This window comes from Dysidea avara, chromosome 10 (assembly GCF_963678975.1).
Source record: "Dysidea avara chromosome 10, odDysAvar1.4, whole genome shotgun sequence".
Classification (NCBI taxonomy): domain Eukaryota; kingdom Metazoa; phylum Porifera; class Demospongiae; order Dictyoceratida; family Dysideidae; genus Dysidea; species Dysidea avara.
In genome coordinates, this window is record NC_089281.1 from 13746260 (window position 1) to 13760113 (window position 13854).

The window sequence follows — 13854 nt, forward strand, 5'->3', positions numbered from 1 at the left end:
CGTGTTGCAACACAAATATTATTCATTTAAAACACTGAATGATTAAATACATATTTGGGAGGTTCACTTCCAAACTTGTTATTCAAGAGATGAAATTGACTGTTGGACTCATCAACATTAATGAACAAACCCTGTAACAATACAGATAGTAATAATAAATCTTGACACCAAGATGGAAAAGTTTTTACAAATTTACTTCTTCCAAACACATCAGCCAATATTGCAAATGATTAGCTATAGTAACTGCCTAGCTACAAAACTTTTCTTACATATACAACATACTATGTATAAGCATAGATAATATAGTACGTTATCTATGGTATTATATATAGATCACACAAACTCACAAACTTGCTCTCATCCCAAAAGGCAAAATATCATTTGCACCTGCTCACAGGCCATTTGTTATTATAATAGTTAGTCTTAAAGTTAAGCTTAGGTTTCACTGACTTTGTTGAGCAGCAGAGATGTTTTCTGTGCAGCACAATGGTCATTAATTTCCCACATCAAAAAATATATTATGTCATTGCGTACATGTTGTTAATAACAACAAGTACACAAATTTTTTTAGAGTTTTCAACTAGAGTAGGGACCATAGCACATAGATAAAAAAGTATACTGAAACAAGCTGGAGTAGTCAATCACAGTAAAACAATAAGAAGTGTTATATCCCTACTGTGCTCAAGATACCACAACGGAAATGCACAGTAGGGATATAACACTTCTTGTTGTTTACTGTGACTGACTATTCCAACTTGTTTCAGTATACTTTTTTTATCAATGTGCTATGGTCCCTACTCTAGTTGAAAACTCCATTTTTTTTGTGTACTTGTTTGTTAACTTTTTGTAAATAATTACTATGACTGGTGAACCCACGTATACCGCATCTGAAATGGCACAGGCTCCAGCTATATCAATTATCGTCTGCAAAGTGAACTATCTATTATGCTTTGTTGTCAGCTATGTTAAACCAGTTACACAACATTTCGAATCAACAACTGTTCGAAAAGAAGCACCTCTGCAATCCCTGCATACCGAAAGAAATGGTGCCACGCGCCCCAGATAGATCAATTATCACCTGAAAAGTGAAGTATCCACTACGCTTCGTTTTTGGCTATGTTAAATCCATTTCGAATCAAGAACTGTTCAAAAAGCACCTCTGAAAACTATGAAAAATATGGACGATTTCCGTTACCTCGTCTGTTCCATCACATGCTACCACCAAATCGACACTTTTCGCTGTTGGCAAAGATGAATGGGACACAAAGGAGGACACTGGTAAGTCCATGAAGAATGCATTGTACGTACTGCAGTATGCCAAAAGGTACCTCTCGGGCCGAAGCAATGTCGAACGGTGAAAAAATCAAGCCCTTAGTGTTAGCCGTTATTGAGTTACGCTTGTCTGAAGGCATCAATCAGTTACTTAGTCATCACTAGAAAATTCCGTTGAATAATTAAAAAAAAAAAAAATTCCGTAGTAACTTGTTGAAAGTGTTTCAGGTCAATCTGAAAGCTTGTTTGGGCTTAGTTTTACCTAACCAATACTGCCGCATCGTCATCAGGGAAAATTGAGGCTGGTTTTTGGGTGATGTTATTTCGTGGGCCACGCCTGCTCCTTTGTGGTCCCTACTGTACAGTTCTATCGTATTGTATGACAACAATGAAATTAGAGGAAGTGGAGTGAAAAAGTGATTTGGGCATGGATGAGAAGCAATCAAGTATGCTTGGCCTTTAATATGTTAGTAACCTCAAAATGTCTCACTCCTCCACGTTCTTTAGAATGAAAACTATTCCTCCCATGTAGAATTCTTCGATTGTTGAAGCTTATCAGTTGTCCAGGGAGCAAACGGAATTTAAGCAACCTCTCTGATGTATTGAACAGTTTGGCTAGCAACAAGTATGCTTGATAATAAGGCTCAACATCTACTGGTGACACTTGTAGAGCTCCTTCAGCTATCGGGCACCAATTGACCGCTACAATCTACAACAATCACATACACTGGTAGACATGACAGTAATACTAGTTTTTACTAGGAACTTGGGGACCACCTAGTGCCTAGTAACTAGGGCTGGGCAATACTAGCTTTTACTTACAACAGTGGAACTTGGGGACCACCTAGTGCTCAGATAACATTTACGCTGGTGTTATTGGAAAGGAAAATATTTTTTATAGCACTATGTATTCTAATAAAACAGTCAATCACTCTAATAGAGCAAACATCGTAACATTTTACTAAATGATAAAGAAATAGAGTTTTTACAACTAAATTTTCCACGCAGCATGACAGCATAAGATAAAAAAAAACCATCCCTAACAAATATTAAGTAATATACTTGACTCCAAGCTTGGCTATGGCTTGTGTACACACACACACACACACACACACACACACACACACACACACACACACACACACACACACACACACGCACGCACGCACGCACACCTCAGCAACTCACTTCTTCGTGATGTCCCAGGACTACATGTGGTACTCGACGAATAAAGTGTGTAGGTGGTACTCTGTACAGTGAAATAATGTTAATTAGGTGTTGATCTACAGCTGGGCGGTACTAGTATATATCATGTGTACTAATTATACCATATTATACATGACTGAATTGAGTGCTTAAAATAATTGACTGTTACATTAGAGTGTTCGTCTGCTCTATTAACCCCCTTGCTCAATGGCATCACATGATTCAATTGATACTAGAGTAATACTCTAAAACAGTTCTACTAAGTAATATCAATATCATTATAAAAGCATATCATAGCCAACACATGCGCACAGTTACAATAACACTTTGAGTTACTTGCCCAGCCCTATAAGTAACTGACCCTGTGTGGTGTATACTCTGAAATGTGGCTGGTACTCTGGTGAGGGTGTGAAATTGTTCAGGATAGTTGTTTTTCAAGTCTTCCAATATAGGATAGCAGTCTAGTAGTAGTGACTCTCCACCAATAACACTGTCATCATACCTATTAACGAGCACACTTGCTGTATATATAATACACCTGGTAACCTTGGTAACTAACACAATTGTATAATGAACATTTTAAATCCTAAAAATCAGTCTACTACAAACCTCAGACAATGGAGTAGGGATAATCCAGGAGGTGACTTATAATACAAGAGGTCCATGTGGAGAGGTAAACCTTCTCCAGTGTTAGCTATAGTAGCTGGGTTGTCTTTGACTAACAATTCAAACACCTGGATCGCATGATGTCACATGACAAGTACAGCATGATCAGAATAATTACCTTGCCATACAAAGTCTCTTGAATGCGACCAATCCTCTTGCAAACCTGTGAAACGTGACCATGTTGTGAGAAACTGTATATGCACACACTATGGTCTGGCCTGAGCTTCCCTGAAGCCATACAAAGCATGTACCAAGACACTGCTAGCTTTGTTATAATTAAAGGTGGCACAAAGGCATCCCTCTTACAGTCCTCTCCAGCTTAAGTAAAAAAATAAATAATTTTTTTACCAGTAATGTGCAGTCGATTATTCTAATAGATAGTCATTGCAGTACATCACCTAAGTTCAATAATGACAATCAAATATCTTATTGTAAATGGAGTGTACGTATTTCAGACCACCTGCATCTTGGCCTCCCTTCAGGTCCATGATGGTTAAGTGTGCTCACATGAAGTCTTGTTTTCCTTGTTGGCTTTTGGTATGCATAACCATTTGGTTCTTATTTCTGTGACATGAGCAAGTGCAAGTATTCTCAAGAGTATCCCGTAGAATTTTGGCATGAGTATGTTGACCACTTTGGTACTGCTGGTATCAACAGTAATAGTAACCAAGAGTATCAAACAGCGTATTATCCCGTGATTAATGATGGCGTAGTGTAACACAGTTATTTCATTTACGAGAAAAGGTAATTTGAAATGTGTGTGTGGCAACGAGTCTTTGTTCACTAGTTACTGTGTCATTCAACCAAGTATTCAACAGGTGTTGCACAAGTAAAGTGTAGTCAGGACCCAAAATAGCCACAGCTCACTCTTGAAAGTAGTGACACAAACGAGCATGCTTAGCCGTGCTACCACACCTTCGGGATCTGCTTGGCAGTGCCAAAATGCTAACATAAGCCATTTCACTATAATGTTTTCACTTGGTGTAGTGGCCAAATTGGACTAAACAGAGCAACCCAATGGCAACACATACAAACAAATAACAAGTAGCAGGAAATTGTTGAGGGATGAAACTTTTGCGAAACTGTGTAAAATACAATTTTCACATTTTTTAATTCACGAAAGTCTAGAAAACAGATTTGGTAAGGTAAAAGCTATGTGTATAAACCTGAAACATTTCACATTTTCATGAAGCTAACATTACTTACAAATTTTGCAAAAGTTTCATCCCTAAAAAAATTCCGGCTATATAGTACTGAAATACCTGTGAGATATTGTACACAATCATTAATCACAGCGCACTATGCTGTTCAATACTCTTGGTTGCTGTTATATACTCTTGATGGTATGGACCATTGTATACACAGGTTGTAGCATGCCTCATGCTGTGATCCAACATTCACCACATGCACGTACACACACACACACACACACACACACACACACACACACACACACACACACACACACACACACACACACACACACACACACACACACACACACACACACACACACACACACACACACACACACACACCTTTATAACACTCCCAGGTAGAGTTGGGACATTATTGACGAGACACATTCCATACTCATTCAAGTTCCACAACCACCTAATATGGTAACAACTACTCCAGTCTAATATCCACCTGCTCACCAGACCTCCACAACACTTCACCATAATCCATCACTTCGCCATAATCAACCTCAGGAAGATGACCCTGGTGTGGAATTGTTGGATACATCACAAGTGACCTTTTCCTATTACTATTACACCCCACCAAGCCCAAGTTAAAATATAGGCAGCGGATTGGATCATCCTCAAGGCAGCCCCCCAATTAGGGTGTACATTGTTCATTGTGTCAGGCCACTACTTGATTTCTGTAAATCATAGTATGACTACCAATATGGATATTGACAGTCTACATGACTGGGCCTGCAAAAATAGGACATAAAATTTGCATACTTTTTCAAACTTGGCGGATTGTAGTTTGTACCCACATGCCCTATTTTTGGAGGCCCGGTCACTAATATTATTACAATGCTCAATTTTAAAGTTATAGGGATCAATGCCAGCATAGGGCCCAGATGCTTGAAAGCAACATGCAAGAAATGAACACAACAAATTGAATTTTATATATTGGCTGCACATGTAGGTCCTGATGAAAAACAAAAACCAACAAATGAGCTTATCCGCAATTACATCACAAAATATAAATGGCGGCAATAGTGGGGATGCTTTGTAAAGAGGCATTAGGAGAGGTGGTGGTTCACCATAACCTTTATATATACCACTTTAGCGTGGGCGTTCAAAAGCGCTACTCAGGGTTTAACTTGTATATTCACCAGGCAATATCTAGATATTACCCAGGCAATATCCAGATATTACCCAGGCAATATCTAGATATTACCCAGGCAATATCATGGGAATGTGGTTTGCTCGTGGCTTTGATGCTCAACCAGTTCAAAGATACGAAACACTTTGACTCGTTTCATTGAGCAACATGGAGCGATTTATCGGGTTTTAGTTTACACTAGGCAAGGCTCGGTGTAGTTAAGTTTAGATGATTTGCTAATATATACACCCTTACCCCTCGGGGTTCAGGTGTATATATCAGCAAAATCCCTCACAGCCATGGTATTCAAACAAACACAGGTGAGGCATACTTATTTCCAGCACAAATGAGAATAATATCATTTAATAATTTATTCAATTTGCATTGCCACAATATGTGTACTACCTCTTATCTGAAATCTGTTGACTGTGTGACAAAGTCCCCACCACAATTGTCAATTATGATGTTACTTTTCGTAACTGTGTATAAGGCCCATAGTGGTCCCAGCGGTTAGGAATTTGCTGTCTCCTTGAGCCCAACCTGGGGTAGTAGACAGGATTGAACAGTGCCATACCATGGCAGCCGACGTAGGCTGTGACTGTTTCCTTCTCTTATCCAACTGGTGATCAGAATAATCATGATGTTTTAACCATTGTAGAGGGATATATCCTTCGTGTACTCCATCATCACAAACCTGCTGTTGCCACGTTAACTTCACAACATCACCTACTCGTAGGAGTAATTCAATCCCTAACTGTTGTACCTACTAACCTTCAATAGTCGCCTTAGTGACACGTGTATTCACCAACTGAGCTGGTTGGATGGTTTTCTGATTATTACAGTTAGCCAGGCAGTGAGGACAGTGGCAATTGTGTCGTAGTCAAACATTGTGATAATGTGTAGTCCATTCTTCGTCATTATCCCACTTGATGTGAACTCCTTCGCTGCTCACCTGCGGGACCACGGAGACGTGACGAATTTGACTCAACCAAGAACACCGTGCAGCGTTCCTCAACCCTCCAGTGAGTGCTAATTTCCCGACGCTCCATAATAGCATAGTTGAAATATTCGCTCAGAAATATTGTAGTTTTGTCATACATTACGTAGAAGTGCGTAAGCGCGCCTCCATGTAGTTGCAGGGCACGAGACTGTCATGTGTGGTAATATACACGCCTCCCACAAAATTAATGCCATGAAGGCATTGTCACAGCATAGAATCTATGGTCAGAGTCAACTGGCCACTCATTATTTCAACAACACAATAGTGCACAAATTTTCTTCAGCAAAACCAGCTGGTGTGTTCCAACCCTCAGATCTAAGTTGCCCGTCCAACTACAAAGTTAACCATAGGTATGGTGTGTCTATTATTTATGATTAAACCCAATATCTACAAAATCTAATAACTGAGCCTTGCTGCTAAACCACAAGGACAGGAAAAGTTGCTTCACAGCTTAGCAAAATCCATTAGGACAGGTGGTCATTTTTACTACGAACTTCAGAAGTCATTGCTGAGGTACATTTCAGCTATATTTACCCACTAAGTTTTTGCAAAAATGATATAACCACTGCCAAATTATATAACAATACAGTATAATGCATCACTGCTACTAGAACGCATGTAAATTATGCAGAAGTCAAGTATTGAGCACTCATATCTCAGATTGCCTGTGCGATATACATGTACAGGTGGAGTAAATCATCAGTTACAGCATTTATTTACTCACATATAGTATGTATGCATTGAGCTGAATCCTCAAAAACATTTAATAACTCATGGATGCAATTACACATGATCTTGAAATTTGGCTCATTTGTAGTACTGCTTGACCCACAAAAAAAAATTCAAAATCTTTTTGTTCAAATGTCAGACATAATATTTACGGCCAATCAAAATTTTTGCAATACATCTTCTATGGGAAAGCCATATAAGTACAGTGTTCATTACAACCCTTTCCTGAACTTGTAATGGAACCAAACCATACATGTCTGTTGTTGACAACTCGGCTGTTATCACTAATCATCCGGTTGGCTGAAATGTTAACTCTGTTGAGAAAAAATCCACTTTTAATTTTTAGCTGTTTTTCAGGATTCAACTCAACTTGTACATACTATAGTATTGTCTCACATATGCATTAAGACTATTTAATGCAATAGTTGATGTCTCGGAGTGCATGGAACCTGTGCCTGACTGTTCTATTAGAGTAGTTGATAGCTGTATCTTGACATCTTACATAGTGAGAATCATTGGAGCATAACCACCACTTGTATTTCTCTATATAAGCTATACACTAGCCCTATTATTGTGGAAATGTATTTCAAGATATCACATGATAAAATAGTGAATAATGAAAATTATGAAGCAGTCTTGCAATGCCATGCAGATACAACTGTAAATAAATTTTGCCTGGATTTATGAACTTTAAACCGACTGTGGTGTAATATTGTACCTCCTCTGGACTACAATGGTACAGGAGAGATAAAGGGAATATCATTTGATGCTCTTAACCAACACCATTACGTTACCAGACATCAGCAAATTCTAGTCTGTCAGTTAGCAATGCTACAACACCACAAGTACTCACATGTCTTTAGTGAAATGGCATAGTTCTATTACCTATGTAATGGTAAGTGCTGTTTGGAAATCACAAGCCAATAGAACATATAGTCATACCAGATCAGCATGCAATTGTATGGTGTAGCCAATAAGTGCTTTGTGACAGTTTCTTTCTCCTGTAAGCAAGTATTTCTTTCTGCACTGGGACAAAATCTTGAATGCATTAGATATAAATCTGAACAAATAAAAAATGGCTCAGCAATACAAAACTGATGCTCTCTAACTAACCTCTAGGCACCAACTTGAGTAACAAATATATCCCTTGCTGTGTACCCTTGCTAACAATTTTCAAGTTTATGCTCTTCCGAGTGAGCTGGTCTGGTTGGCAAAGCCACCAAGCACTCACACGATGCTAACATATACTTGTCTATTTGTTGCTGTTTGGAATAAGAACTAGTACCATATTAACACAACTAGTGCACTCAAATATTATAAAGAGACTAAATTTTAAAATATCCCTAAGAATTGTTCAGCAACTACTCTACAGTTAGCCAAGGGTGGGTATGCAGCAATAACTTCAGGTATGATGAAGAGACTAGATGAAACAAAGAGCACACATAACACCATCTGCACAGTTAAATGGGAGTGTTTTATTACCTTAGTAACCTCCACGACGTTCCTGGTCACGCTCAATCCTTTGCATAACCATGGCATGTGCAGCCTGGGCTGTGGAAATGCTGCCATAGATTAAGATCTTGTAGTTCATGGTCCCAGGGATGCTCTGGTTGGAGGCATCTAGTCTGGCACCTGTTAGTTCCTCAATATCCACTATACTGTATCTGCCTCGGCCCATGAAACCAGGCATATTGCTCTCTGGGACGGCAACCTCAAGTGTACAAAGGGTTGCACCTGGGACGGACATATTGGTGGAATGGCCAGAGCTAGAACTAGGTCGGAGTGAATCCAGGTCATTCAATAAAGGACGGGTGGCAACATACTCCAGTTCTTTAAGGAGAGCATCACTGCGTGTGGAATAGATAGACCTCTGCATGTCATCGTGTCGGTCATTGTAGCGAGAGTCACGGCCACCATAAGATGATGAACCTCGATTATCTGGTGAATATTGACCATGCATCTGTCTGCCATATTCTGATCTTGATGATGGTGACTTGAAAGAACCACCATCTCTGTCACGATCCAAATAAGAACGATAACTTGTAATGTCTTCCCATTCTTTAGCCCTAGGGTCATCTCGCATTTTTCTTATAATAAGACTAGCTGCACTCAAGATCTGGCCTGGGGTTCCTTCAACATACACGATACGCTCTGAAACACTTGGATGGCACTCCCCTTGCTTTGTTATCCTTATTCGTGCCCCAGAATCCTCAGAAATCTGTTTAACTTTCTCCCCTCCCTTTCCTACAATCATTCCTGCAGCAATGTGGGACACTACCATCTGCAACTGGCTAGAGCGCTTCTCGTCAATGCCTGAGGACCTATTGTTTTCAGCTTCTTTCTTTGTAGCATGGAAGACAAATTCTGTGACATTACATACATTGTCGACATCCCCAGATACAACACAGACTCGCTCGCTGGTCCCTGGAAAATAATCACCATGGCGGGATAACCTAATTTCTGCCTGGAACCGCTGCATAAGTTCACGAATTGTTGAACCACTGTTACCAATCAATGCCCCAGCTGCTGCATTAGGCACAAGCAACTTTGAATATGCCTCCCTACCACCTAGAATGAGCGAGCAATAGAAGACATACATGATACACTGTAATATTAACTGTACATTAAAACAGTGGAATGGACTAGCCAATGGTAATTAACATTTCAACTTTTAAAACTGCACAAGTACCAGCAATAGTAAAAACAGCAAAGTCCAAGGGGAAGTGCAAGTAAACCACCCAATAGCAACCAAAGAATGCTTAATGAACACCCAGATGGTAAGAATAATTGTTCATGTAGGCGTTTAGTACTACTTCTACTGTAATGAGCATTAATTAGAAATCAACACGAGGCCATATTGGCATAGGTTAGCTCGACTAGTATAGCATGTGTGCAGCCCATTTATCCATGCTCCTTCCTAACCACCGAATTGTAGCCATGGTAATGGAAAGCATCATGTGCATGCACTTATTAAAAATACATTTCAGTAAATTGATATTATATAAATTTTCACTAACTTCTTGGTCGCTTCGAGTCATACTCGTCGCCGTATCCACCGGATCGCTTCCTATCCGCCATTGCTATTAACACACCCCTGAAATGCACGCACGTGTCCCTAAGAATACGGATTTTTACAAATCCGTCTAAGTATAGCATGTTTTCGCGGAAGAAATTTTCACAATTCAAATTAACTAATTTTGTGAAAAGGAGGTTTGTAATTTTGCTGTATTTGGTTCTTCACTAGACAAATTTTGTTGCTTATTAAGTACAGGATCGATGACTCTCCTGTAGCAAGCTTTGTAACACTGTCCTGAATTCCTTGCCACTTTCTGCCCTTCTTCAGTGGTATCATCAAGTAGACCAAAGATGGGATCAGTTGCTGTTGCACTGTCTGGTAACTGTTCAAACAGTGGATGATCTGTGAACACATCCAACATCCACTGATGAAGATCTAATACATCAGTCGCAGTATACAATAGTCCACCAATCTTCATTACATAGGCGTACTCTGCTAACAGTGACTTACTGATGATGCGCCACTTGTGTTTGGTCTTCTTAAAGTGTGGGTCAGGGTAGAGAAAAAACATTTTACTTAGCTGACCCTTTTGGAAAAAGTTTGGTAAATGCTTCATGGCATTGGTACGGATCACTGATACATTTTGGTACTGCCCAGGATGAGCTTGTCTCAGTGCTAGTATCCGATCTTTAACATAATCTGATACTTTGACACGTATTTCTAATCCCAACATTAGAGATTCAGGAAACATTGGTGACAGTTTGATCAGCAGGCCTCCGTAGCCACACCCTACATCTACAAACTCCACTGCATGTGCATGTTTAGGCTTTTTTGCTTCGGGAGGTTCTGATCCTGGGGATTTCCCCGAGAAGAACGCGGGAAAGTGAATGGACCAGTCTGCCTCTTCTGGTGATGTAGGATATACGAAGGTATGGTCGGCTAAAGGGTTGGAGTGCGCTCTCTGTCGGTAATATTTCTTCTGTGGCAATGCCGTCGCGCTAGGGCTGCTTGCAGCTGCTTCAGCCATTGCTCTTAAATATCCTAGACCCACAATCGAAACCAAGTAATTATCAATTATAACTATGAAGGTACACTAGCTATATATTTTGTGGATTATAAATTTAGCTCAGACTTTGTACAAAAAAAAGTATACAACACATAGACTGTCTGCTTTTCAGACATGTCACCCCAAGTCAGCCAGTCTGCAATGTCAGAGAGGTAGTCATCAAACTTGTCACACTCTGTTCTTCTTAATAAAGCTAACCAAATCATCCCTGCAATAGATGTGTAGTATCATATAGTAATTGCTATGCTACTAGGGACTTCACATCAAGACTATTTTAAACTATGCTTAGCTAGCACATGCCAAAACCTGAGATCTGATCTACATTCAATGTAGCTAAACAACAATTGTAAACTTACTGTTTAGTCAGGTCAATGGACCTCATCTGTCTCTTCCTGCTGCCACTGGAATAATGATGAGGTGGTCTCTTACTGCCATTCAGTTGATGTTTGGGTACATGACGTGCTAGTTGCTGTGGCAACCGCACCCCCAGAGGTTGTAAGAATGACACCAGGTGTGAAAATAGCACCTGGTTGGATTTGTTAATGAAAGAGACAACCTGACTATGCACAGAAGGAATGACAAGCTCCACCTGCAAGTTTACTGAGTGTAAACGTTAAAACATGCTAACTTACCAGTTCAGTGAAACTGCTGAAGGACTGAGGCATGTCAAAGATTATCAGCTACAAAATATTGTGATATTAACTCAATACTTACATGGAAGCTGGACATTATGTTGAAGTGTACTTAATAGAGAGGTGTCCTAATTTCAGGGGTGACTAAATGTGTGTACACTAATACAAATGGCCCTGGTTATCAGGATCTCCACATTTCAGGGTCATAGAGGGGTTTACTGTATAAGTCATTACCTGTTGACACTGTAGGCTGTCTCTTAGCAATGTCAACATGGTGGATGTGATGAGAAGTTGTATCTTGCCAGCAGCGAAGTCATTGACAACAGCATCTCTCTTCTCTGGAGTCATGCTGCCATGAAGGGCTAACACAGCAATACCTAGTTGCTACAATGAAAGATCAGTCAAATATTCTAATAGAACATACACTGAACAAAATACACACACACACACACACACACACACACACACACACACACACACACACACACACACACACACACACACACACACACACACACACACCTTGTGCACAGATTCAGCCAACAAGACAGATCCCATCTTGGAGCCCACAAACACAACCATTGGACACCTACAAATAATGACTACATTATGTTACTTCAGGTGACCCAATACCTAAAGAAAGTCTCATCAGCCAACAGCCCCATCAACCGATCCTTCTTAGCTGCTTCCTCCACCCAGTATACCAAGTGAGTAGTGAATACCGGTAATGGCTAGAGTACCAACCAAATAAGAACAAACTAGAACATTTTTATCATCACCACCAGGGAACTATGAGAATAGACTAAAGCCTGGTAATGGAGGGTATCGGTATAATTGTATACATACATGCAAAACCATAGAACTGTTGGCCATGTACTTTTAGATGACCAAGTTATATTTACAAAATTTATCTAGACATAGTCACAACCCCATGTGAAGTGTCCCCACAAAAGCAGTAGTTGTACTCCAAGCACCACAATGAACCATAACAGGTGTACACAGTACAATAAATTCATTGCTTCTCACTAAAAGTTTCTATTAAATGTACATTAGAATAGCTATATGGTATGACATTTGTGGGGCCTTTAGCAAAACTAATAGAATACACAGAAAATGTCCTTTGTTTGTTTGTGTGTGTGTGTGCGCGCACATGTATGTGAATAGTCCTGGCTCCTGCGAGGAATATTATACACATAGAGGTCATCCCATTTGTTTTTAGAAGTACCATTTTCCTTACAGCCTAACATCAACACAACTCACTTCTTCTTGAGATACGGTCAACATTTGCTTGTTAACAATCTTACTAGCTAGCTTGTCAATATCACTGGATGGTCTAGCATATAACACAATACTCTGTCTATCATGTGGTAGTGTATTGATGAGTGTCAGTAACTAAAAATAAACTAATATGTTATACATGACTACATAGATACAGCTCACATGATCCTGTAGCCCTGCCCCTAATATGGTATCCAATTCATCCACAGCTAGTATGGAGATTGACGACAACTCCACACAATAAGCTGTGTAGAATAAGATTATAGTAACGGTATAGCTACAAACAGTAGGTGAGACAAACATGACTGCTTTCATAAGAGATGTCTATCATGCATGACATTTAAATATTTTTAGTCAACACACTCTAAGGTCAAACTACATAATGAGTGTATATGTGTCCCAATTACAGAGATAAAGCTTAAGTTGAAACAAAAGAGTAGCTAAGCCTGAGCTAGCTCCAAGTGTCATAACTCTATGCCACTGTGAGATAAACAATGTCTCATCAATTACTTTCAGCAACAAATTTAGGTACTAAAGTTTAGATCCCTCTTTTTTTCTTTTTGCTGCTGCTTTGTGCTACCTAAGAAGCTACAGGCATGGGACAGAAAGAGAATGGGGAATTTATGCTATGAAAGCAAGATTAAATCTGAAA

At 39.6% G+C, this 13854-nt stretch overlaps 2 protein-coding genes across 12 annotated transcripts in view; both read right to left on the reverse strand.

Moving 5' to 3' along the window:
• On the reverse strand, positions 1-11284 carry LOC136236524 (gamma-butyrobetaine dioxygenase-like). Of its 11 annotated transcripts, XM_066026699.1 has the most exons (10): positions 6253-6737; positions 6056-6207; positions 4808-4866; positions 4682-4758; positions 3263-3462; positions 3088-3212; positions 2840-2980; positions 2461-2521; positions 1748-1981; positions 1-131 (listed from the first exon to the last, which is right to left on the reverse strand). In XM_066026699.1, exons 2-10 carry the CDS (start codon positions 6056-6058, stop codon positions 27-29), a joined length of 1005 nt encoding a protein of 334 aa, XP_065882771.1. In that variant the 5' UTR covers positions 6059-6207; positions 6253-6737; the 3' UTR covers positions 1-26. The 11 variants fall into 11 exon arrangements, 10 of the variants coding, with proteins under 10 accessions (XP_065882771.1, XP_065882774.1, XP_065882767.1 ...); XM_066026702.1 differs by lacking the exons at positions 6056-6207; positions 6253-6737 and adding an exon at positions 10228-10351 and having other exon boundaries at positions 3263-3307; positions 4683-4758; XM_066026695.1 differs by lacking the exons at positions 6056-6207; positions 6253-6737 and adding an exon at positions 10228-10351.
• The window catches only part of LOC136236519 (probable ATP-dependent RNA helicase DDX59), a 3845-nt gene continuing 1270 nt past the window's right edge, over positions 11280-13854 (reverse strand). Inside the window, exons 5-12 of the mRNA XM_066026689.1 lie at positions 13365-13447; positions 13185-13316; positions 12558-12655; positions 12447-12513; positions 12159-12308; positions 11925-11972; positions 11649-11881; positions 11280-11500 (exon numbers count right to left, since the gene is read on the reverse strand). Of these exons, the coding sequence (XP_065882761.1) occupies positions 11461-11500; positions 11649-11881; positions 11925-11972; positions 12159-12308; positions 12447-12513; positions 12558-12655; positions 13185-13316; positions 13365-13447 (851 nt within the window). The 3' untranslated portion in view covers positions 11280-11460. The remainder of the gene's footprint in view (positions 11501-11648; positions 11882-11924; positions 11973-12158; positions 12309-12446; positions 12514-12557; positions 12656-13184; positions 13317-13364; positions 13448-13854) is intronic.

Coding starts and splice junctions, on each gene's coding strand:
- LOC136236524 (XM_066026694.1), bottom strand. CDS start 10,288: ATGGCGGATAGGAAGCGATCCGGTGGATACGGCGACGAGTATGACTCG. Junction 9,779..10,227: donor TGACTCGAAGCGACCAAGAA/GTTAGTGAAAAT, acceptor CGCTCATTCTAG/GTGGTAGGGAGGCATATTCA.